This window comes from Triturus cristatus, chromosome 8 (assembly GCF_964204655.1).
Source record: "Triturus cristatus chromosome 8, aTriCri1.1, whole genome shotgun sequence".
NCBI lineage: Eukaryota > Metazoa > Chordata > Amphibia > Caudata > Salamandridae > Triturus > Triturus cristatus.
In genome coordinates, this window is record NC_140591.1 from 922,739,243 (window position 1) to 922,765,481 (window position 26,239).

At 48.6% G+C, this 26,239-nt stretch overlaps 1 protein-coding gene across 2 annotated transcripts in view; it reads left to right on the top strand.

The window, feature by feature from the left end:
* Positions 1 to 26,239, top strand: part of LOC146805265 (von Willebrand factor A domain-containing protein 5A-like) — a 671,080-nt gene that overhangs the window by 349,708 nt on the left and 295,133 nt on the right. For both annotated transcript variants that reach the window (XM_085622439.1, XM_085622440.1), the window contains exons 8-10: positions 2,142 to 2,230; positions 10,957 to 11,101; positions 21,255 to 21,334. In XM_085622439.1, the coding sequence (XP_085478565.1) occupies positions 2,142 to 2,230; positions 10,957 to 11,101; positions 21,255 to 21,334 (314 nt within the window). The remainder of the gene's footprint in view (positions 1 to 2,141; positions 2,231 to 10,956; positions 11,102 to 21,254; positions 21,335 to 26,239) is intronic.

The window sequence follows — 26,239 nt, forward strand, 5'->3', positions numbered from 1 at the left end:
CCCCTCAGGGATGTCTCCTATTTTTTCTCTGCTGGTTGGCCACTTGTGGCCGCATTTGGGGAGGGGGGTTGCTTTTCAGCTAATTTGGGTGGCTGTAGTTGGTGTTGGGAGGAGTCACTGGGGACAGGTTAGTTTACCAATATGCTGTTATTTTTCCCTTCCCCTCCCTCCCTTTCTTTCTTCCTCTTCACTGGCCTCCTCCCATCACAAGCTGTTAGACACTGAGCCTAGAGACATGCTACAGAGACTGCAACTGAGAACATGTGCTTGCCCACCGAAAACTTGACTACATTGAAAGCAGTGACGTGGAATGTCCACGGCCTGAATGTCAGCAGGAAAGTGAGGCTGGTCGCTGCCTCGGTGTCACTGCTGCAGCACCCAACTTTGCCATTCTCGGAAGACACAGGAGTATGTCAGGAACTTGGACATTTCCATCTACAAACAGTGGGGGATGTGTTCCCTGAGGGGTCACTCATACCGCCTCACAGAGCGCCTGCGGGGGAGAACACGGGCTTACTTGACAGAATGACATATTATCAGCTCCGCGCCGCATTGCGCGAAAATATTGCTTTGTTTCCGATAGTGCCTCCTGTGTTGCAGGTCCTGGAAGATTTCCTAGGCAACCCGTCACCAAACTCATTACCCGGATATAAACAGGCATGCAGCGCATGGTGCCAATTGGTGTCCCTGAGGCGCAGCGAGCATGGGAGGAGCTGTTTGGATTCCCCAATAGAGGAGGATAAATTAGTGTACTGCTGTGCGCAGGCTAGTGAGTTGTCCCCAAACTACAGACTGAGGCTGATCCACTTTAAGTACATACACAGACTATATAGGACCCCCGCATGGTTTCACAAAGCAGGCTTGATTGAGGATGCGAGCTGCGTGAGGTGCCGAGCCCAAGATGCGACGTTCTTGCTTTTGGCCTGGACCTGCCAGGACATTGCGAGATATTGGGGAAATATATTTGATGTGCTGGAGAAGATGTTGGACTACAAGATTGAGCGCTCCCCCCTGACAGCGCTGCTTGGATACGTGCATACAACGCCGGCAACAGTTAGGAAACTAACGGCTATGCTCTTATTGCTGGCTAAGTGGCGAATAGCAATGTGCTGTAGCCGTCGCAGAAGCCCACGCACCACTGACTAGCTCAAGGACGTGGCGTTCTGCCATGGCCAGCTGTCTGAATATTGGGCGTTCATGCCCGTACAGGCTCTCCCTAGGGACATTTGGGAACTGCTGCAGAGCTATCTTCACTCCCACCCCCAGGATCAGAATGGGCTCCCTCTGTCAACCTAATGGGTTGGTATACTGAGGGCGGGAACCACCTGCGCTCAGGTAATGCGAGAATGTGCAGCCTACAAACATGCTCTTTTTGGAGGCCAGGGACTACCTCTTGTATTCCCACCACCACCACCACCCCTGTACCCCTTCCGCTGATTCCCTTGATCTTCCCCCGGACTCTGTAGCGGGGAGCACAATTTTTAAATTGGACACTCAAACAAACCTCGTAGATAAACGATTGAAACCTAGCGCTATTGATAATTGGAAGTTTAGGTTACTTACATGTACTCTAATAACTGTCCCAATGTAAGCGTATTTGCAAGTGTTGCACTGTGTAATTGTTTGTACCTAATAAAAAAAAAAAAAATACTCGATGAATCTGGAATTTGTGGCCCAATTTGCCCCTTGTAATTCTTTGTTCAGCAGCCAAAATCTCCATGTGAAAGTAAACAGATCTTTGGTCTCATAACTCCAATGGTGCTGGAACTGCTATTACCGTCTCACTCTGAATGAAATGGCCCTATATAATTAGAGTCTTTGTGCATTTCATTCGCATCCTCCTACCAGAACACAGGTGCCTTGGGGGGAAAAAAAAAGGAATGCACATGCTGGACTAGTGCACACCTCATTTGTTACATTCTCTTTGTTTATAGACGGTTCGGAGTACTCTTCACCAATGCTAAGAGATAATTTATTTAACATTGTCACTCTGATCTTTGTCTATCTGGTCTTATCTTCCTGACTCCAGTGACATCTTTGATCCTGCTTCCTGGTCCTGAAACCCTAATACCAGCATGGTCTTTCTGAGCTCATCAGCGGTTCTTAAATCATGTAACTCTGTTTTCCTGCTTCTCTCTTAGGAAACACTGCTGCTTCTGCTCAAAAGTTTGCCTCTTGGTTGTTTCTTCAATATTTTCGGCTTCGGCTCACATTTTGAATCTTTCTTCCCGTGAGTATCCTGTTTGGGAATGTAGTGAATCTGCTGAATTATTGCATGCATGTAGGTAAAAGTAGTAGGGTTTTAGAGGAAAAACCATTCATGGAAACTTTTGTCTTCCTCGTTTGTTAGAAAAGGACAATACTATTAGCGATGAGTGTGATGATTCATTTCCATACAAGCGTTCTTGTGAGGGCACACACTACTAATAAATAACGAATTGCTAGCTTTTTCTGAGTGGAACTGGGATTATTATAAGGAAATATTGTTCACACCATGTGTGGGTTGGAGCAGTTGTCTAAAATAAAGTGAGATGAAGGCATATGAGGGGACCGTATTGCTGAGTAAGGAGTACAGAAAACCATACCCTCCCTCAAACCATGAGGCAGTGCGATCCAATGTGAGTTCTTGACTGCAGCTGAATCCTTCTCTCATGCATGCCCCCAGAGGCTCCTACTTCAGATGGTGGTTTCGTGAGGTGTGTGTCCAAGTGGCAGGCTGGCCAGGGACAAAGGCCCTTCGAGTGTTGTGGCTTTGCACCCCTTATACATGCCTGTGCTATGCGGTATGTCGGAAGACCTTTTCCAGCCGCATGGAGAAACACAAAGTAAGTTTTACTTGTGGAGAAAAGCACTTATGCCGTCTGTCAATGCGCTGTGTACAGATTTAGCAGAGAAGACAGCATCTACCTCTGGCACAGTGAAGGCAGTGAAAGGGAAGCTTGAAAGCCTGTTGAACAGAATCATGGGTGGGGAGGTGAAGTGGAAACAAATGCTGGGCAGTCTTTTGTATGTGTAATGGCTGTCAAAGAAAGCGAGTGAGGCTATGTCCGAGCTACTTTTGTTCAAGACAACTGCTTTTGAGGGCATCACAATGCCTGACGCAAACATTGAGCGCATTGCCAATCTGGGCACTTCGAGTTCCCTCACTGATCCAAATAGGATCTCTGATTAGTGGAGATGAACACATTCGTGAGAGACATGTTGGCGATATGAAGGAGGAAGCAGGAAGGCCTTTGAGGGTAATGGTGGCCTCCACAGAAGATGAGGCAGAGAGGTGGCACAGTAGTAGTCATCCTGATGTTAGCAGACTGCAGAGATAGACACTTGAAGGCTGCAGTCAAGAGGAAAATGGTGATGTTCCACTAGCTCCTGCTTTTCCCTTACTTGAGTCGCAAGAATTTCAGTTGGTAAACTGGCATAGTTGGAGGTAAAAAAATCTCTAGGTGGGGAAGGGCATTGCTGCAATTGTGAATTTCTCAGTGAGGCTAATGGTGAATTTCTAGGGTAAGTGCTACAGGTTCTTGCAAGCAGATTATGTCTGGTATGTTTTATGGATAACTCGCCATTGCCACTGGGTGGTTGAAATGTGGTCTCTTTTAGCTTAACTAGCCTCAGGTTGCCCTGGGTTCAAGTGACCTGGAATTATTAAATTAGTGGGCTGGCAGTCCTCCTCCAGAGCAGGAGCAGAGTTACAGAAATAATGGTTTGTTAGTGATTGTATTTTTCCTTTTTTTTCTGCTACACTTCCTTCTTCTTTAAGTCAAAGAGTCCTTTTGAGCCCTATTTTGTGAATTATGTTGTGTGAATACCTATTGTGGAGTTGTTTGTTTTCTTATAGGTTAAAGGTTCTTTTCAGTGAAAGGTGTGTACATATTAAGTCAATTTTATTTTGTAATGGGATGGTGAGAGTTGGGATTTGCACAGATTTTAAGATGGGACTATATTTTCACTTTCTTCTTGGTGAATAAAAACAATTAAACAGGAGACCCAGTGGTGGCGACGGGCTTGTGCTAGATACTTAGTGACACTCTTATGAGAGTGAGTGAGTGATCTGATGTACAAGAATGGCAAGATTTGACCAACCTTGAAGAAAATAGTCAGGTATGCAAATTTGTGAGGAGGAATAGTAATCCGAGCTGAAATGCTAGTAAGTGAATGCCTGCTATATGTTGGAAACAGTTGGTGTGTATTGATGAAATGTACATGAATGCCTCTGGAATCCTGTGACTCAGCAATTGTGCTAATGTGGGGGAAAACGTGTGGCAATGTACTTTGAGAGATACTGCCAGATTTCTATGATCAGGCTTGCCTGTATTTGGTGCAGTGTTTATGCAATGGGCAAGATCCTGTTACTGGACAGTGTTTGACTACTCATGGTTGAGTACACCAAGGTGTAAATTGTAAGGTGAAGGGAATACCCAATATGACTGAGCCCTGGGGTATGAAGGGATTCCAGAGTTATAAAGTGGGGGCGGGGGATCTAACCCTGTGTGAGTGAGGCATGCATGATCTATTACTCGTTCATAAAACAGGCTGTGTCGCTTAATAATCGGAACAGAACTCATAACTAGTGTGAAGAATGCACAGCAGTGATTTTACACTGCAGGTGTAGATACGGATGTATATGTATGTAACAAATACAGGTGCCTTTTCATTGGAATGTGTAAGGATTCTTTAGATCTGAATATCTGAAAGAGACACATTAGTGATAGATTCCTTACCTTAGAATATCCCCAAGTGTCAGACTGGATCCAGAAAGCTTTCGTCAGCAGTACCCCTGCGCGTCGATAGGCATCATCGTACGGCTCCGCGTGCGTTGCTGGCATCGTATTCGCCGAGATGTCGTCACTGGAGCTACTTGGGCGCGCCCACGCGCGCTGACGTCAGTTCTTTCTTTTTCTGTGCCAGCAAGTACAGATCCGGAGAGAGCATTCCCCCGTCACTTGTTGACTAAGTATTTGTTTGTTATAGATTGTAAGTAAACTTAGCCCTGGTGCATAGGGATACCTGGTTTCAAACTATGCAGAGCCTGTCCGCGCACGATGTTGCTGACGGACCCGCACCGTGAGTGTCTCTTCTGCCTGGGGCGTGACCACGACACAGAGTCGTGTCCCCACTGCCGTGCCATGGCCCCGAAAACTTTGCGGGAGCGGTCCCGAAAGTGGCTGGAGGCCCGGGAGTCAGCCCCACGTCGTTCCCGGTCCCATGGGAGGTCGAGGGCCCGGAGCTAGCACCATCATTCAAAGTCTTCGCACTCGGAGTCAGGTAAAGCGAAGCACAAGAAGTCGAAGACGCCGTCATCGACTTCTTTTGTGACGTCGACACGGTGCCGGAGGGATGTCTCCTGATGCCGATGGGGAACTTTTACCCTTTTATTCGCCCACGTCCTCATCCACCTGTGGAGGAAGGGGAGGACTGGGAGGGGTTTGAAGACCCTCTCGAGTCTGTCCCCGACTGGGATGAGGAGGCGGAGGCCGGTGGCCCGGATTACACTCCAGCGCCTGGTTCACCATCCCCTTCAGCTACTATGAAGGAGAGTGGTACCTTTTCCACGGTGCTACGTAGGGCAGCCGAGGCTCTTGGCCTTGAGCTACCTACTGTGGTTGTCAGGGCCAACCTACTGACTCAAGTGCTTCGGCCAGCCTCTTCTTCTACAGAACCGCTGTTGCCATTTAATGATGCACTTACTGATGTGCTTCTAGGCACCTGGTCCTGGCCCAACAAAGGGGCCCCTGTGGACAAGGTGTAGACCGGCTCCATCGCCCGGCCCCGGGCGACCCTGCCTTCCTCACCCAACACCCTACACCTTAGAGTTTGGTGATTCAAGCCTCGACGTCCCCGAGTGCATTTCCTTCTGCTCTACAGGACAAGGAATCCAAGAAGTTGGAGCAGTTTGGCAAGAAGATTTATTCTTCTGCAAGTTTTGGACTGCGGTCTGTGAACACTGCCTGTCTCTTGGGCCGCTAATCCCATTCTGTATGGGATGAGGTTGAAAAAGTGCTACCTCAGTGTCGGGAGGGGACCGGGCAGTTCGCTCCCACGCTCTTATGGAGGGGAGCGACGCTGCCGAATTCACTGTACATTGTGGTCTTGATACCGCAGATTTGCTGGGTAGGGCGATTTCCACAACGGTGGCGCTCCGTCGTCCTGCCTGGTTGAGGACGGCTGGTTTTTCGGCAGATGTCCAGAATACTTTGATGGAGATGCCCTTCGATGGCACTGCCCTTCGATGGCACTCGCCTCTTTGGTGATAAGGCGGATTCCACATTGGAGCGTTTCAAGGACTCTCGGGCCACAGCCAAGTCCTTAGGCCTTTTGGCTACACGTACTCCTTCCGCTTCTAACTTTCGTTCCTTTCGAAGCTCCGGAAGGGGCGTACAAACACGTTCATTTCAGAACAAGCCTGCGCAGCAACAGTCCCAGCACAGCTGCGGATGTGGGGCTCGGAGAGGCGGGTCACGGGGCCAGCGTGCGGGTCAGTCCACCAACACCCCTGCTGCCAGTGCCTCCACACCTTCCTAGTGCAGACGCCAGTGGGGGGCAGGATTCGTCATCACCTCCTCCACTGGCGCACCATTACATCAGACAGGTGGGTTTTGGAGATTGTTTGTCGGGGCTACCCACTCCCCTTCGAGTGTACCCCCCAGCCATGCCACCGCAGTTCCACCGCATGTCGGGGGATTATTTGGCACTTCTCCAGTAGGCAGTTACAGCCCTCTTTGCCAAGGGGGCCATCAAGCGCGTGCTGACACCAGAAGTAGGTCGTGGTTGTTAATCCCACTACTTCTTGGTTCCAAAGAAGGACAAGGGTCTACGTCCCATCTTAGACCTTCGGAGCGTAAATCGCTTCCTCCGGAAGGAGAAGTTCAAAATGCTCACTCTGGCTCAGGTCTGGTCTGCTCTCGACCCACAAGACTGGATGGTGGCACTGGACCTGCAGAACGCTTACTTTCATATTCCCGTCCTGCCGGCCCATCGGCGTTACCTGCGATTCACGGTGGGCCAGGAGCATATTCAGTTCACCGTGCTCCCTTTTGGCCTTACCAGCGCCCCTCGGGTGTTCACAAAAGTGATGGCGGTGGTGGCAGCTCATCTGCGCAGATCAGGAGTTTCAGTCTTCCTCTATCTCGATGACTGGTTGTTCAAGGCGAGCTCGCCCCACATAGTCATCTCCCACCTCCAGACTACGGCCGACCTCCTGCATTTTCTGGGGTTTTCCATCAATGTGCCAAAGTCGCACCTGATTCCCTCTCAGAAGCTCCCCTTTATCGGAGCTGTTCTGGACACGGCGCAATTTCGGGTTTATCCTCCCGAACAGCGACTCCAGGACATTCGGGCTATAATTCCGATCTTTCAGCCCTTGTCCTGGGTTTCGGTCAAGACGACCTTGAGGCTGCTGGGACTCATGGCCACCTGCATCCTGCTGAGCAACCATGCCAAGTGGCACATGCGGGCTCTGCAGTGGGACCTGAAGTTCCAGTTGGCGCAGCATCAGGGGAACCTGTCCGACTACGTCCAGATCTCGGAGGGCACTGCACAACAATTGCAGTGGTGGCTTATGAATCAGCATTGGGTCAGCGGCAGATCCCTCTCCCTTCCCCAACCGAAGCACACAGTGATGACGGATGCGTCCCTCCTGGGAAGGGGCTGCCACATGGGAGAGGCGGAGATCAGAGGCCTCTGGTCTCCTGCGGAGTCCCGGCTCCATATAAACTTTCTGGAGCTTCGGGCGATCCTTCTTGCACTGAAGGCATTCCTTCCCTCTGTCAGGGGGAAGGTAGTGCAGGTGTTCACGGACAACACCACCGCCATGTGGTATTGCAACAAACAGGGCGGGGTGGGGTCGTGGACCCTATGTCAGGAGGCTCTACACCTTTGGACATGGCTGGAACGTCACAGCATCTCCTTGACGGTTCAACACCTGGCGGGTTCTTTGAACGCCAGGGCGGACAAACTCAGCTGCCGGTGTCTGATGGATCACGAATGGTGTCTTCACTCGGAGGTGGCGCAAGGTCTCTTTCAACAGTGGGGAGAGCCTTGGTTAGATATATTCGCCACAGAAGAGAACGCGCAATGTCCGCAGTTCTGCGTGTTGGAATTTCCAAGGCGGCACTCGCTCGGTGATGCTTTTCGTCACGAGTGGAGCTGCGGTCTGTTGTACGCCTTTCCGCCTATACCTCTTCTACCCAGAGTGCTGAAGAAAATCAGGCACGACTGGGCCCAAGTCATCCTTGTGGCTCTGGACTTGGTTCAAAGAGTTTGGTATCCCGAGCTAATCAGTATGAACCTGGATCCCCAGATCCGACTGCCTCTGCGGGAGGATCTTCTGTCGCAGCAGCAGGGGACGGTTCTTCACATCATCCAGCCTCCACCTACATGCGTGGAGATTGAGCGGCGACAGCTTATTCCATTTGACTTGCCTCCCGAAGTCTGTGATGTCATTCTGGCAGCCAGGCGTCCCTCCACTAAATCGGCATGGTGCACAGCCAAGATTGTGGACCCCCTTTCTGTCCCTCTTTCTGAGGTCCTTTTGTTCCTTCTTTCTCTGGCCCGGCATGGCTCTGCTCTGGGCACTATCAAGAGCTACCTTTCGGCCATTTCAGCCTTTCTGAGGCTTCCAGATCAGCCTTCTCTTTTCAAGTCCCCTGTTGTACAGAGATTCTTAAAAGGCATTACGCATATGTTCCCTCTTATTCCTTTCATAATGCCTCAGTGGGACTTGAATCTTGTTTTGACTTATCTCATGTGTGCTCCCCTTGAGCCGCTTCACAATTGTCCCTTACGTCTTTTGACTTTGAAAACTGCCTTCCAGTGGCTATCACCTCTGCCAGGAGAGTGAGTGAGCTTCAGGCTCTTTCTTGTAAGCCTCCTTTTCTGTTGGTTCATCCGGGCAAGGTTGTGCTTTGTACTAGTCCTTCCTTCTTGCCAAAGGTTGTCACTGCCTTCCACATCGGGCAGACTATCACCTTGCCCACTTTCTTTCCGCCTCCGCACCCTTCCAGAGAGGAAGAGAGGCTCCACCGTATGGACCCAAAACGTGCGCTCTCCTTTTGCCTGAATCGCACACAAGCATTCTGGGTGGATGACCAGCTCTTGTTGGCTACGCAGGTGCCAAGAAAGGCTGGGCTGTTCACAAGAGGACCTTCTCCCATTCTATGGCTAAAAAGGAACCTGAGGTGGGGCTGCGTGCTCATTCTACCATGGCGACAGCAGCTACTACTGCATTGGGACGCGGTGTCCCCCTGCAGGACATCTGTCAGGCTGCCACGTGGCTTCGCTGCACATTTTACAAAGCATTATTGCCTTGACAGTCAGGTCCGGAGAGACTGTTTCTTCGGCCGTTCTGTTCTCCGTGACTTTCTGGTGTAATCTTGTTCGCAGCCCCACCACCGGGGTTGGTATTGCTGGGGTATCTATTCTAAGGTAAGGAATCTATCACTAACGTGTCTCTTTCAGATGCACAAGTTACTACTTGTGTAACAATATATCTGTAAGAGACATTAGTTAGTGATTGATTCCTTACCGCCCCAACCATCCTCCCCATTCTGCGAACTGTTTTCTAGGGTTAAGGTCATGCTTTCGGGCCCAAGATTCTATGCACCAGTGGTCAGTATCTTACATGGCTCTGCGTTCCTGTTGCGGAAAGTTGTGTACAGAACTGACGTCAGCGCGCGTGGGCGCGTCTAAGTACCTCCAGTGACGTAATCTCAGCGAATACGACACCAGCGACGCACGCAGAGCCGTATGACGATGCCTATCGACGCGCAGGGGTATTGCTGCCGAAACCTTTCCGGATCCATTCTGACGCCTGGGAATATTCTAAGGTAAGGAATCTATCACTAACTAATGTCTCTTACAGCTATATTGTTACACAAGTAGTAACTTGTGCGTTAGTCAGCTGAAGTAGAATGGTGGTAGCTGGAAGGACAAAAACAAGAGAATTAGAGATGGTGAAGCATACCATTTGTGGGTTAAGTAAAATACTTTTGTATTAAGCAGACAGCCTTAGTACTGGTAGATGCCAAATTTTCCATGTATGATATGTTACTTGTGATTATAATATTGGAAGAAGGGAGGGTGAGTACACTTAAAAATAGTACTACAGGACTGTAATACTAGGGTATACAGGCTGTCAACGTTTGGCTGAAAGCCTGGTAGTAATACCTAGGGAGCTGCTGAGACATCAAGGTGCAAGTGAGTCTCTTGGCTTGAAAAATACTTGGTTGTTGAGGATGCCATAGTTTGTGGGAGGCAGTGGACTAGTTTACTGCAGAATAGTGGAGTTTCCCCATTTGTGATACGGTTTAATCAACCATCAAATGTAATTTCTCATCCAGAAGTCAATACAAAGATTATTCTCAGTGTGGCACCTACACTTGCTTATGAAAAAGGATTCTTTGAACTCGACCTGCAGGTACGGACACTGCTTTCAAGAAAAGGTTCGACGTACTACTCTTTTTCACTTGGTGACATTTCTGGCACCACTGTGAGGCTTCACCATAACAATATAATACAAACACACACCTAATTCAACTAAATATAATCATAAATACGAACTGATTTAAACAACAGAAAACAGTTGGTAGTGCAAAGATGAATCCAGTATTAGCAATTGATACACAACATTTCCTGTGATATTTTGAGGGATGTTTTCCACACAATGCAATTCAAAATGTTCTGTCATTTTTTTTTTTTTTTTAGTATTTATTTTTTATTCAGCAATTTAATATTTGTTTTCATATTTCACAATTTCTTTTGGAACTTGTGACAGTGTTCTACCGTACCCTGCTTGGGAAACACACTATTAGTGATTGAGAGACACCAGAGCCAAGAGGTTAGAAGGTGATAGGATAGATCCTAGAAGTTACAAAATGGATATTGGTGGTTAAACCAGTTATGCCTTCCTCACTCCTTTGCACTGTATGTGGTCTCTTTTCTTTGTTTATTTTTTTACAGTGAGAGTGTGGAGTACACACAGGAATCCATGGACTCTGCAATGGAGAAAGTGAAATCTATGGCAGCTGATTTTGGGGGCACTGAGATTCTAGACCCTCTAAAGCATATTTACAACCAAGCTGGAAAACCTGGACACCCTCGTCAGGTAAAAGCACTGAAGTGAACGAAAGTATGCAAGCAGGCAGAGCTAAGACGCGGTGTAGTGAGTGTGTAGTTGAGTGATGCTGAGCTGCCCTTGGGCAAGAGAGACTCCAGGAAAAAACAAGGGATCTCAAGAGTGAAGTGGGAGCAAGGGGATGCAGAGCCTGGTGAGTCTACAACAGTGAATGTAGTGGCGAGTGGGAAATCACAGAAGATTGAAAGAAAGACTGAGTTAAGATAATTTTGCAGAAATTGAGAACTGGTAAAAAAATAGGGTCGAAGGAGTAAGAATAGAGTAAACACTGTTGCTGGGAGATAAATGCATGACTGTGAAAAAATGAGGAAAAACAGCCTTGTCAACAAGAACTTGATATGACGTATAAAGGAATAGGAAAGGCATGCATAAATGAATTAAGCTATAGGTAGGAGAGGGTGAGTGTATTGGTTGAAAATGTTCATAGGTTCCTAGAAAAAGGCAAGGAGAAGACAAAAAACTGTTGATTAGAATGAGCATAGCATAAAATCTGATAGAGACGTCTAACCGCAGATTCCTTAACTTAGAATATCCCCAGGCGTCAGACTGGATCCAGAAAACTTTTACTGCAGCAGCACCTATGTGCGCCGGGGGGGGCGGTGCTGTCCGGCTCCGCCCTGACGTTGTCCCCGGACATGACGTCAGTGGAGCTATATATGCCCCTCCCGGCGCGCTGACGTCAGTTTTCTTCTTTTCCGCGTTCGAACGCAGATCCTGGGAAACCAGCAGTTCCTTGCTCTGGTTTTTGGGCCCTCTTGACACCGTGCGTGTCGGGGGTGGAACAGTGTGCAATGCCTTCCGGCTTTAAGGTTTGTGAAGCCTGTGCGCGTCAGATGTCTGGCATTGACCGGCACCTCATATGTATGTGGTGCCTCGGTGTGCACCACGACTCCAAGGACTGTGACACATGCCAACGAATTAAGCCAAAGTCCTTGAGGGAGCGGCACATGAAATTGCTGGCTGCACGGCTGTCTGGTCCAGCGCCCTCTCGTCGCCGCTCTTCTTCTCGGGATCGGGCTCGTTCCCGAGGTCGCTCCCGTGTGACACCAGGTAAGCGTAAGCACAGGCGTCGCTTACGTAGATCTTCTACCCGTGTTGCTACCGGCCATTCCTCTCGTAGTGAGCCAGTTAAAGGCGTACGGCGTCCTCAGTATCCACCCTTCCCGGGTGCGTCTTCGGGCCCCACAGAGGTAGCAGGCACTGTGGCAGGATCATCATCTGCGGGCGTTTCCTCGGCACCGGCTGTGTGCGTCAACTCCGATTCTGACGTGACGCCGACAAGCCAGGGCCCAGAGCATTTCCCTCCCCGTTGATCAGCGCATAGCCCTGTACGGCTCCCTGCGCCGACGTCCGAGGCGGCGCCGGCAACGCCAACCATGGCGCCAGGTACTGCCACAGACTCGGCACCGATGCCTTGTACTCTCTCTATGGAGGTTGTCGGCGTCCTGGCGACTCCATTACAGTGTCAATTCCGGCGTAGAGCCGGCTTCCCTTGGTGGATGATTTCCCCGCCCCCTCCCCCCCCGACTCGGGTGGCTGTATGTCTCCCCCACACACCAGTGCTCCCATCTGCGCCTCCTCCTGTGGATCCTGGGGCTTCCCTGGACTCCCCTGATCAAGGGGCCAGGTTGCAAGTTCCTTGTGTAGCCTGGCCTTCTGGTCAGTCTCTGCCTTCGCCACTCCTCATGCCCAGTGGTAGACTTAGCCTTCAACTGTCTCCTACTGACCATTTGTTATCTCCTACTCGGATGGCAACTGAGTCTAGTGCTGCCTTCGTGTGAGCTATTCAGGGGGCGGCTGCTGTGCTTGGCCCACAACCCCCTATGGTGCCTATACTTTCTGATCCTTTGTTGGATCTGCTCCATTTGGAGCCTGTTGAGGTAGAACCTTTGCTGCCCTTCGGGGACTCACTATTTGACACCCTGCGTGGCACTTGGTCCAGATCCTCTTCGGGTGACTCGGTTGATCGGGCTATTGCCCGTAGGCACCGCCCGACACCAGGTGATCCTCTTTGTCTGTCTCTTCACCCGCCTGCTCAAGGCCTAGTTGTTCAGGCAGCTTTTGATTTGCACTCTTCACACTCTTTACCATTGTTACCTCCCATGAGAGAGTCTCGGTGGCTGGATTATTGTGGCCGCAGGCTTTTTGCCTCCGCTAGCGCAGGCCTCCGGGCTTTAAATACAGCCTGTATGTTTGCACGCGCATCTGCCGCTCTTTGGGACTCAGTTGCTCACCTTCTCCCCTCTATTCCAGAAGGGTCATGTCTCCGCCTTCTTCTGCATGGAAGCTGCATGGCGCAATTTTCCTTTCGGTCTTCCCTGGACGCAACTGACTCTATGGGACGGGTCCTGGCTCGCGCTGTGGCTTTACGTTGCCATGCTTGGCTGCGCGACAGTCGCTTCCCTGATCATATTCGGGATGCCCTCAGGGATCTTCCGTTCAATGGAGTGGATCTTTTTGACCGCCATGCATATTCGGTGGTCTCCCGTATTTTGTCCGGCCTGCGGTAACTCTGGTGGCCGTGGTCTCTGTGTTATTTTCCGTACCCGCTCTGATACTCAGGTTGGGTTTCGGGGCTGGTTACTGTTCACGGCTGGTTAGCCATTTCTCAGTTTGTCCGGTGCAGCCAGTTGGCTGCTTCCTTTTTGTTCAGTCCTCTGACTGTGTGCTTACCCAAGAGGCCACCAATACTGGTTTGCCTTGCCCTATCTGGGGTGTTTGATGACATTCGGTTCAACCGTTGTCTTGGTACGCTCCTATGGAGTCCCTGAGCAGAAGTCCTGCTCGAAGTCCCTTGCCTCTTCCTACAGGATTCCTCGTATAACTTGCCTTATTGCAAGTTGGGTTGGTCTGTCTGTATGGCATCGGGATCCGGTGTGGGTCCCGTGCCGAGTACTGTCTACCTCGCATTGTGCCACTTATGTCGCTTCTGTCTTACTGGTGCCGGTTTCCGCAGAGCAACTTTTCGCAGTTGTGCTCTTTAGGCTGGTATACGAGGTCTGTGTCTTACTGGCTGCAGTCTCTCACGGCTTAGCTGCCATCTGCATCTACAATACTCGCCATGTTTGGAATATGGTTTCTTCTCCATGTTGGCGCTTTCTGCTGTCCCACGTGCAGTTGCGGGTACAAGTTCCTCACTGTTCTTTCACACATTTCTGGGACAACCTGTACTTGTTTAGGCTTTTGTCGCCGCTTCAGATCCTGGCGATCTTTCCCACTCTGGGTGGGTTCATCTCCCTCTTTCGAGTCCTTAACTTTCACTTAGCCTCAACCCACTTTCCATAACTGGGTTCTTTCCTGCTGTTCGTGACCGCTTCTATTGCCTTTGTCTCCCACTGCTTCCACTCCCTTTAGCGCGTCATGCTCTAGTGGTTACCTGCGTTCAGTCATCCTTACGGTTTTAAGTCACCTTATGGACCCCTACATTCTTGCAAGTACTTCATGGAATTCAGTCGCAGACCCACCTCCTCTCTCGGTATGGCTTTGGTATCTATTCTAATTTAAGGAATCTGCGGCTAGACGTCTCTATCAGATAAACGAGTTTCTTACCCTCAGTAACGATGTTCCTGGTAGAGACATAGTCTAGCAGCAGATTCCTTAACGCCCGCCCGTCCATCCTGTTCTGCGAGGACTTTTTCAAGTAGAGGCTTTTCTATACTCACCTCCCTTGCGGTTGCTTGCCCCTTTGTAAGGTGATATACTCTCACTCCAACACAGAGTAATTCATTCTGTTCATAGATCATATGTTCCTTCCAGTCCTTGGCCTGGATTGTAGGGTGTGAAATCCATTCACGCTTTTTCCCACCATCCCGCTTTCCCCTTCTACATAGCCTTATGGTCATTGCCACCTCGACGGCCTTTCCTTCAAATCTATTGGCTATGTACATTGTGGATCTTTGATTGAGATTACAACGTCCCTTTCTAGTGACGTTTTGTGGTGAATTCTCTTTAATCTAAGGTTCCGGACCTGATCTCCTTCATGGTTCTACTTTCAGGATGTGGACTTTCTCTCCTCTGCCAGGCTGTTTTTCCACATCCTTGTCTTCTTTTAACGTTGTGTGAGCCTTCGCTCTTGCAGGGTGGCTCTTCAGAGCACTGCTCTGTCTCACTTGTCAATTTCTTCTATTTTTTCATCATTTTTGCACACTGTTCCCATATTTACACAGTTTTTTGGTGATGGCTCTGCGTTCTGACGTGGAAAAGTTTCTCCAACGCAAACTGACATCAGCGCGCCGGGAGGGGCATATATGACTCCACTGACGTCATGTCCGGGGACAACATCAGGGCGGAGCCGGATGGTGCCGCCCTCTGACGTGCAGAGGTGCTGCTGCAGGAAAAGTTTTCCGGATCCAGTCTGACGCCTGGGGATATTCTAAGTTAAGGAATCTGCGGCTAGACTATGTCTCTACCAGATACATCGTTACCGAAGGTAAGTAACTCTTTTGACAGGAAGAACGAAGGAAGGGAAGTTTAAGAAGGGCTCCTTCCTACAAAATGTAATATTTGATGCTTTTGAGCATCTACAATAAGCAAGATTGCATAAAGCAAATGCAGGAAAAATGTATGCATTGGGTCAGAGGGTGTAAAGAAGATATATTTGTAAGGGTAAGAAAAATGTACAAAGGAGGCATGCCATTTCTTAAGGATTATGTAAAAGTGTAAATAAGGTGCATACAAATGTGTGTGTGAGCATTCAGAATGCACAGAGAACACAGAAAATAGTAACTATGTAGGCTAGTCATTCCAGGTGATACTTTGAAAAAATAGAACATAGAGACAGAGAGGGATGCAGTGGTAGAGCCCCCGCTATGGTGAATGAGGGCCAGCATACAGTGTTGTGTGCACAGACCAAGGGTACAGAGTGTTCAAGAGAACCCATGCATATTGAGAAAATACTTGGGTGAGAGCGATTGTGAGACAATTGGGTCATAAACTGAGGGAGATACTGTTTGGGAGACCTTTGAGAGAGGACTCAGCAAGGTTAGATAGTAAGAGGTCTAATGTAAATGAGGAGAGATTGTACATGAGGTTATAGAGATGGCACAGGAAGTTAAGAGAGTTCATCATAGCATTAGGTGCTGCATTAGCGCAGGTCGCGCTGCCATTGCGCTGTGTTTTTAAACTACCAGTTTTGTATTTTCGTTATTTTGCTTGGATTCTCCCTTGCTTTTACTACTATTCTGCCTGGGTACTCGTCCCCTTACCTGCATTTAATTTTTGGAAAGTGCACCGCTGTTTGGCGGGTCCGGGTCCCGGGGTTGGACTCTTGTGGGCGCCATCTTGGCTTGGGTTAGTGGAAATTTAGGCGGGCGCCATCTTGGAGCGTCCCGACGATCGAGCTCTTCATTGCGACGCCTACTTAAGGCGGACTCACTTGTCTTTCACTCAGATTAGGTGCTGCATTAGCGCAGGTCGCGCTGCCATTGCGCTGTGTTTTTAAACTACCAGTTTTGTATTTTCGTTATTTTGCTTGGATTCTCCCTTGCTTTTACTACTATTCTGCCTGGGTACTCGTCCCCTTACCTGCATTTAATTTTTGGAAAGTGCACCGCTGTTTGGCGGGTCCGGGTCCCGGGGTTGGACTCTTGTGGGCGCCATCTTGGCTTGGGTTAGTGGAAATTTAGGCGGGCGCCATCTTGGAGCGTCCCGACGATCGAGCTCTTCATTGCGACGCCTACTTAAGGCGGACTCACTTGTCTTTCACTCAGATTAGGTGCTGCATTAGCGCAGGTCGCGCTGCCATTGCGCTGTGTTTTTAAACTACCAGTTTTGTATTTTCGTTATTTTGCTTGGATTCTCCCTTGCTTTTACTACTATTCTGCCTGGGTACTCGTCCCCTTACCTGCATTTAATTTTTGGAAAGTGCACCGCTGTTTGGCGGGTCCGGGTCCCGGGGTTGGACTCTTGTGGGCGCCATCTTGGCTTGGGTTAGTGGAAATTTAGGCGGGCGCCATCTTGGAGCGTCCCGACGATCGAGCTCTTCATTGCGACGCCTACTTAAAGTCGTCCTCTCCCGCGCAGCGGGACCGCGCAGTGGGACGCCGTCGCTTAGCCGGAGTCGTGCCAGAGTCCTGCCCGTCTGCGCTCGTCCGCGTCGAGGAAGCGTGAGCGGGGCCTGGACTCTGGCATTTAGTCATCTTACCATCATGCAGAATACCTTGACGCTCAGGTACAATCGCGCCGCTCTGCTTTCTATTAGAGAGAGGCTCACGGTGTGTGTTCATGATCCTGTGCACCCGTTGTCGGGTCCTTATGATTGTGCCTGTGGCAGTTTGTCACTCGATACCCCGTCTGGGGTGCGCTCTGTGGAAAGGAATGCCCCAAATACACGTACTAATATCTCTGAGCGTGTGCTTAGCATCTGGAGTCTGAACGTGAGATCGTTGGTCAAGCACCATCAGTCCTTACGTGACATGATCGGAAAGGACTCTCCTGACCTCATCTTCCTCACTGAGACTTGGCTTCAGGATGCGGACACTGCAATAATCAATCTGGCATTCCCTTCCAACTACACAGTGTTCACTCTTAACCGCACTTCTAGAGGGGGTGGCATAGCTATGGTGATAAAATCTTACTTCCCGGCTGAATGGAAAGCTCTTGACTTACCAGCGTGTGAGAGCGCTTCTTTTAAGGTAGCCTTCAGTCATCAGTTTACACTTAGCGGTATGCTTATCTACCGCCCGCCAGGGAACGACACTGTCTTCAAGGCCGCTCTTGTTGACGTGGTTAGCTCTTTAGCTCCGAGATGTGCCAATTTTAACATTGTAGGCGACCTCAATATCCATTTTGATCAGGGGTCATCAGCACCTATTAATACCTTGCTAGCGGACCTTGAAGCCATGCAAATGATCCAACTAGTTACCTCCCCTACCCACATAGGAGGTCATATCCTTGACCCCTTCTTTACCACACTGGAGCGGGCTAGGGTCTCTGACCCGATGGTGGTAGGCTGGACTGGCCATCTGCTGGTTAAAGTTTCATGTCCTATAGATGACACACAATTTAAACCTGTGGATAGACTGATCCTTAAAAGAAATTGGCATAAGCTCAAACTGGAGGAGTTTTATAAGATCTTGGAGGCGCAGCCCCTGGGCAATCTGCTGAATGTGGAACAAGGATATGAGCAGTTTCGTAACTGGGTCCTAGCCGCCCTTGACTCTCTTATACCGATGCGCTGGTCGAAATGCCATGCTAAAGTTCCCAGCCCATGGTATAATGACACTCTTGCCAAGCTTAAGAGAACGTGCCGGCAAGCTGAGAGGGCGTGGAGGAAATCCTTTGATCCCACCTTGAAATCTTTGTATTTTGCCCAGCTTAAGATCTATCACAGGGCAATCTGTCAAACCCGGGCCGCACACTATGCTTTCGAGTTTCAGAATAGCCCCAACCCGTCTAAATTAATCTTTAAGGTTCTTAAAGACCTTATGGGGAAACGGGCCACCTCGGTGGAAATCTGCACGGACTCTCACTGTGAAAGTCTGGCATCCTTTTTCGTGGAAAAAAAGTGCAGGCGATTTACCGAGGATTTACGTCATCTGTGCCTGGTGCTGAGCAAACTGGTGTGATGGCTACGGTTCATGAAACCCTGTCCTCCCTGCCAGTAATGTCTGACGAGGTCTTCGATACTCTGAGCCTCAAAATTAAATCCGGTTCTCCATTAGATCTGCTGAAGCCAGAGGTATTTAGACTTCTTCCTCCCTTATGTCGTGAGCCTATACTGGATCTGATCAATCTATCGCTCACATCGGGCGTGATCCCTTCTTCCTGGAAGCAGGCAGTGGTCAGCCCAATTTTAAAGAAGCCTAACCTTGACCCCCTATTACCAGAAAACTACCGTCCCATCTCCCTCCTGCCCTGGACCGCCAAGGTTACTGAGGCACATGTGAACTCCATCTTGTCCGCCCACCTTTCTCGAAATAACATTCTAGACCAGAGCCAGAATGGTTTTCGTGCACAACACAGCACCGAAACTGCACTGCTCTTTATGACCGAGCACTTGCGAATGGTGCTGGATGCTGGGCAGACAGTGGCGCTCCTTCTGTTAGATCTGAGCGCCGCGTTTGACACGGTGTCTCACGACATTCTGATCCGGCGCTTGGAGGGAGTGGGAATTGAGGGGATTGCTCTCCAATGGTTTCGCTCTTTCCTCTCGGACCGGTTTTTTAAAGTGGCTATTCCACCTTGTCAGTCCTCTTTCCATCCACTGGGGTTGGGGGTTCCGCAGGGCTCTGCGTTGAGCCCCACTTTGTTCAACCTATATGTGAAACCGCTGGCTGCACTCGTCAGACAATGTGGCTTAACCATGACATCGTATGCCGACGACACGCAGCTGGCGGTGACACTCAGCGGTGATCCCGAGGTGAACGCTCCCAGATTCCGTGCAGGACTCATAGCCGTGGCAAATTGGATGCGAACTAACTGTCTGCAGTTAAATGCCAAAAAAACCGAGGTCCTGATCTTAGGAAAGCAGGCGGAGCTCTGGGGAGACCAGTGGTGGCCTCCAGAATTGGGGGTGACTCCCATCCCAGCTGCCGAAGTTAAGAACTTGGGGGTCTGGCTGGATCCTACACTCTCCTTTACCAGCCACACGAAGAAGGTTGCAGCTACCTGTTATGGTATTCTGCGAGGGCTGAGACCGGTCCTCAAATTCTTCGACCCCCCTACTCGGCAACTGGTGGTCCAAGCCTCCATTCTTTCTCGGCTGGACTATGGGAGTGCGCTGCTGCTCGGAGTGAATCAGGCGGAGGCTACTAGATTGCAAAGGGTGCAGAATGCCGCGGCGCGAGCCATCGTTGGCCTTCCTAGACAGTGCTCTGTCTCTGCAGTTTTGACCTCTCTCCACTGGCTGCCGGTCAGACAGAGAATTAAATTTAAGGCTCTCTGCCTGACATTTAAAATCTTGAAGCTTTCCTCTCCTCCAGCCCTCGCTAAGCTTGTTTCCTCCTATGTTCCTACGCGGTCTCTTAGATCGGAATTTCTCCATCTGGCGGCCAATACATGGTTTAGACTGAGTAGGATGGGAGGTCGCTCCTTTCGAGTATTAGCGGCAGGATTATGGAATTCTCTCCCTGTCCATATTAGAGCCCTGAACAGCCTTACTTCTTTTAGGCGCGCCATAAAAACTTTTTTGTTCCCAACTGCTGACTGATTCCTTCCTCTCCTTCCCAGCATCGATTTGTTGTGTTGTGGTACCTGATCAGGCGCCGGGACGCCCCTTGGCTGGGGCAGCTGCGCGCCTTATAAAAATGACTAACATAACATAACATAAGATGAATGGATGGGAGTATGGTGATAAAAAATAAGCTTAGAACATCTTGGGGAGAGAAGCCACAGGTGGGTGGATCGATCTCCTGGTGGCGAAGAGGTGGTGTTCAGAAGTGGACACTGGTAAGTTGAGTGGAGGAGCTGGTGGTACTAGATCGAGGCAGCCATATGATCATGGGGTTAGACAGTTGACTGGGAGAAAGAAGCAGGATATGCGGAGTGGGCACGAAGGTGCTATGGAGGGGAAGATGAGGCAAGCAGGATAAAGTTTTGAGATGTATTCATATAGCATTTTTGAGGGAGCAGATGTAGCTGAACAATAGAAATGTGCATACCCACATACTCAAGTTTGTTCAGGGTGGAGATAAAATACTGGAAGGCAGCAGTAGTACTCAGGGTAGACTGAACAGTGGGCAGCTTAGTGTACTGGAAGAAGGGTTAGTCTTGGAAGCAAGTAAGTGGGCAGGAAAGAGAACACATAAGTTGTGAGCAAAAGTATATATGCTAGGAATGGGCCACAATGAGTTCACTCAAGGTGCCCATGTCTAGGTTAAGCAACTTAAAATAAATCCTATTTACAGAATGACTTGATTAACTGTCTTTAAGATTTTGTATTTGAAATACTGACCTTTGTAGTGGACATTATTATTTATGGACAATAATATTTAATTATGAGGAGATCCATAGATGTTTTATCATGCAGCAATATGGTTATGCATGCATTATCTGTTTTATATGTTATGAATATTGGAGGGAATTGTTATGGTATTAATTAACTTTAACAATAAAAATTGACTCATGCCAATAAGCACTATTTGTGCCTTGTCCTCGCTTGATAAGTTCTCCATTTCTTCTTCAGCTTTTTGTTTTCACGGATGGTGAAGTTGGAAATACAGCTGAGGTGATTAGTTTAGTTCAACGCAACAACAGCCAACATCGGTTAGTGTTTAAAAATCTTATTGTTTCTTTTTTATAACCACATTTTTCTGTACATTCCTTATTTACACATCTTATGTTCATTGTCGGAATACAATAACCAGGAAATATCACACTTTGTATTTGCTGTCTGTTCAAAGCTCCTGGAGCTATATTTATGTGTTATCAAGAGTCAGGTTCTAGTAGCTCATTAGTAAGACCAGCTGAATTTGGCATCCTATTCACAGATGGTGTTCATATGAAGGAAGTGAAAGTGTCCGAGTCAGCCTCTCTGTCTCGGGCTGCTGTAATTAAGTTGGCGAAAGTTTTCAGAGTGATTATAACTGCTAATGTCTCCTAAACCTGTTCAGGATATTAGAAGACCAACACAAAAATACAGTACTCATGTAAGAGTTTCTGTTACACAGCAGTCCTCTCCTTAGACAACACAAATTCCATACCAATACAATTGCATATACACATTCCCCTTGGCATTAACTAATTACAATAGATGTATTTGCAGGGTATTCACTGTCACCTTGTGTGATATAGATGCAAGCTGCAATCGTGGTTCATAATACCAGTCCGGTTTTCAATTTAAAAGAGGTTTGTTAAATATCTACTCTGTTATGCAGGCAACTAGGTAATATTCAGGGGCATTGGGTTCCATTTTATGATGTAGCATCTTGGCTATTTGGGTGAGGATATTTGTGGTGTTCCAACCTAAATCAAACATTCATAGGTCTAGTGAAGGGGCAGTTTCTACCCAAGGTTTGGTCATTGTACTCATTGCATGTCTGTTTATACCAGGTGCTTTATCAGCCCACAATATCGGTCAGTGGTAGTAGCAATATTGTCTTTCAGGCCCACCAGAATCCATTAAAATATTGTTTTTTTTCCTGTAGGACATACCTCACCAGTCATGGTAAACCCTCACCAATCTCTCACTAGGCTGAATCTGCCCTATTGAGAGGTCAAAATCCTCTCCGATTTCAAGTTATTTAGCCACAGTAAGAATTGCCTTACTTTGTTCTGATCTCAGAGACCACCCAGTATCTCTTAATTTAATCCTTCATGAGTGGGATGGAACCTGCAGCCTTGTTCATATGAACGCTACAAAAGGGAGACCAGGAACTCTCAGCCTCTTAAGGCTGTTGCACTCCTAGGACTGTTCACAGCTCATTGGCCAGTGGCTCAATTGCTAATGCAGAAAGAATGGATAAAAAAGGGAAAACAACTTTGTATATTAGTTTAATTTTCAGTTTGATGATGACATCCACTTATTCTAATTCTATATGAATGACCAGCATACACTGATTTACTTCAGTGTTAAGTGCTCCCAACTGGGACACCCAAATCCCTATGTGATGTGCTGTGATATGTGATCTTTTCAAATAATGGAGGTAATGTCACCTGGGAAGAATCCCAAGTTTTCTTGTGGCTCCTTGCTAAAAAGCATACGTTAGTCCTTGAGTTTGAATTGTGATTGGCCTATGAAGTTTTTCTGTAGTTAATGCCTCTCAAAATAATGACTTCTTGCCACTTAATAAGCCAACTTATATAATGTTAGTTTAGTGTATATAATCTGGAGTAATAATCGCTATCCAGGTCAATCAAGCTACCTTTTGAGCATGCCCTTGAAAGTCTATGGTCTGGGCTTTCTCAAGGATTGCCAGGCATTGACATATAAAGCCTCGGGAAGAAGCTGTTTTTTTATTTTATTCTTTTCATGAACACCCTAGTTTGTTCCTCAGTTCATCTTTAACTGAAGTCAGTATCCCTCACAAATGCTTTACTTTCCCTTTTCATGATATAATTTGATGAGCTCCCTCTCCCCCCCCCCCCCCCCGTCATAAAAAAGTATCTCCTTTTCTGCTCACAAATATCAGGGACATATTAAACCCTGGCAGCTTCATGCATCTACACATGGTTTTCTTTGGCTCCTTAAGATAAGTCCGATTTTAGTCTGCTTTCTGGATGTATGTACATCCTCTGACCCTCCTTTGTTCTTGTCACTGTCATCCATAGTGTTAACTAATGAAGCTTGCCAAGCTTAGTGCATCATGTGGCCCATAGGCATATTATCCGTCCCTAGAAACTCCAGGTTTCAGACATAGGGCCTTATGGGCCTTATTACGAGCACTGCCATACTCGCAGTGTTGTTCCAACCACCACCACCGGTCCACCCGCCATATTATGATGACAGTGGTGGGATCTCCACAGGAACGCCGCCTCTGCCGGGATCCCACAGCGATGGCAGTGCGTAAAGGGGCCTGATTATGCTGACGGTGCTGATGCTGGCACCTGCGAGCCTATTACGACCTGCATATCCACCGCCCTTTTCATGGTGAGACCCTGCCATGCAAAGGGTGGCGGACATGCAGGTTAGGTGGCCACACTGTGCAGGAACGTGCTGCAGACACTCTCATGGCAGTTGTATGCTGTTATGGCTCTCCTATGAGCCTACCACAGCCGTGGCCATGAGACCTCGGCCGCACCGCTCTCCCTGGATTAAATTCATAATCCGACGGGTGAGCTCACCACAGCTTTGGCGGTCTTCCTGGGACTGCCGCGGTGGCGGGCCCATTGGAAAACTGCCAAAGTCGTAATAAGGCCCATATTATTCTTCCTGTTTGCTGTGTGGCTTCTGCGCTGTCGCTGTAGCCTCTCCTCTTCAGTTGGTCAGTGGGATACACAAACAGCAGACTTCTCCACTTCATCACATCCAGTGCAACAATTTAGCCGGCAACCCTGTTTAGACCAGTCATACTGTGTAGGCCCTCAAGGTTCCCTACCTACTGAAACTGTCTGGACTATAGAGAGAGAAACTTTGTTAGGTTAGATGGCTGGTCACTTGTGTTGAGGTCGGACTTGCAAGTTGTTTTTCTCGAGGAAGTCTTTTACTGTCAACTTCGTGCATGATTTCTCCTCCTGCTCAAGGTAATGCACATGTTTAACGGCTCCTTTGTTAGTTAATTTATGCCCTTGCTGCCAACAGACGCCTACCAGCTCAAATTAATCCTAACTAAATAACGACAAAATATACACACAGCTCCCGTGACCGTTGGAACCATCTGAGATTCTATCGAAAGGACAGAATTCACCTGACTTCAAGACTATAGCCTTCCAAAAACCTATTGAGAATGTTCATCTCTGGGTTGTGGAGGGTAAGAAGGACAGGCTTTTTCGAAAATGCCCTCGTGCGGAGCAAAATAAACCTATTCCGACACCCACAAGCATAAAGAACAGGACTGTGCTGCGTGCAACCTATTAAATAATAAGAAGACCTTAAGAAGCAGACAGGACTGCAGATTGGCCCATACCATGGAGATGGCAGTGGAGGCGGAGTTCTACCCAGAAGAAGCCCACCAGCTCCGAACCATCGAGGGTGAGGTAGATGCCGAAATGGCAGGTGGAGAGGGCTACAACATTGCCAGGCCTCACTACGTCACCTCTGACTAATTCAGTGAGGGAGACGAATCAGATGTACAGGTCCAGGACACGACGCCCAAGGCTCCACTGCCAGGGTCGGGGCCCACGTTGAAGACAACACCGCAAGCCGTGAGTACAGTTGACACACGCACACTAAGAAGACATTACATAAACCTCCCCCACCACTCCAAGGTGCACCACAGCCCTCTGGAGCTGGCCGAGAGTGAGCCTGGGAGCTGATACAGGATGAAAACATTCTTGATCTCGATTAGCCATTAAAGGCATGAAGATAATCATGAAGCAGACACCAGGTTGATATCAATGCCAAAACCATTGATTCCGGCACATACATCGGCGTCAGCAAAACCTCCACACTACGCTTTGGCACGGGCAAACATTCTGAGCCACACATGTGACCGATGTTGAGCCATACGGAGCCAAAACACTCCTGGACTCCGACGTAGAGGAAAGAGCATGGCCACTCCTCAGTTCAGAAGAAGACGTCGCCTCCTAAGGTGCTGAAAACAAAGGTGATTTCCTCTGCAACAAAAACGGTGACTGAGACGCACGCAAAAACACCAGCAAACCTATACTTCCAGAAGAAGAAGGCAATGTCTTTGAAGGCTTTAAAGACTTCATGCTGAAACGCTGTCAGGCAGCAGCAGACAGCAGTCAAGAGAAAACCTCTAAACGACAAAGCCAAGACTTAGATATACTACAGCCGTTGCCAAAAAAGGGTGGCAACAGAGCATAGAGCCACAAGCTCCATGCCACAAAGCTACCCAATGTCACCATCCACTAGGTCACCCTCGCCCTTTCATGGAGCACAGGAAGTTATACAGCCCTGACCATGAGAGTTACAACTCAGAGTCACAGGGAGAAACCCGACAAAGCCCAGACCTATTGGATGACTATGATGTGGTCCTTCCAGACACGGACATAGATCCACCTATCCCAGCCAAAGCATCTCCGCTCAATGGCACCTCTACATGTTACAGTGTTATACACCGGGCATCAGAGTTATCGTAAATTACCACTGCACAGTACAGGAGAGGAATGTCCTGGTTGAGACGCTCTCCAGGACAGAGTGCACAGTACAATACTTACCAATGATAGGGTCAATGTGTAAAGTTTCAAAGGAAATTTTCAAAAAGCCAGTGAAATCAAGGGTACTCACACCCAGAATCGAGTGGAAATAGGGTCCTTCGTCTTTAGACCCTCTCTGCATCAGAGGTCACCCTACTGCCAACTCCCTTGTGGTAACTAGGGGGTGCAAAAGAGCAGCATCACAAAGAACTGGGCATGTTTCACCTCCTGACAAGGAAAGTAAGCTCATTGACACAACTGGCAAAGAGGATGCTACATATCATGCCATTCATTTGAGGATTTCAAACTCGGTGGGCCACCTGTTGTACAACAGAGCTACATCAGACAACATGGAACAACTCTTACAGCATCTTCCTGAGCAATATAAAAAGAAAGGGGAAGATTTAGTTG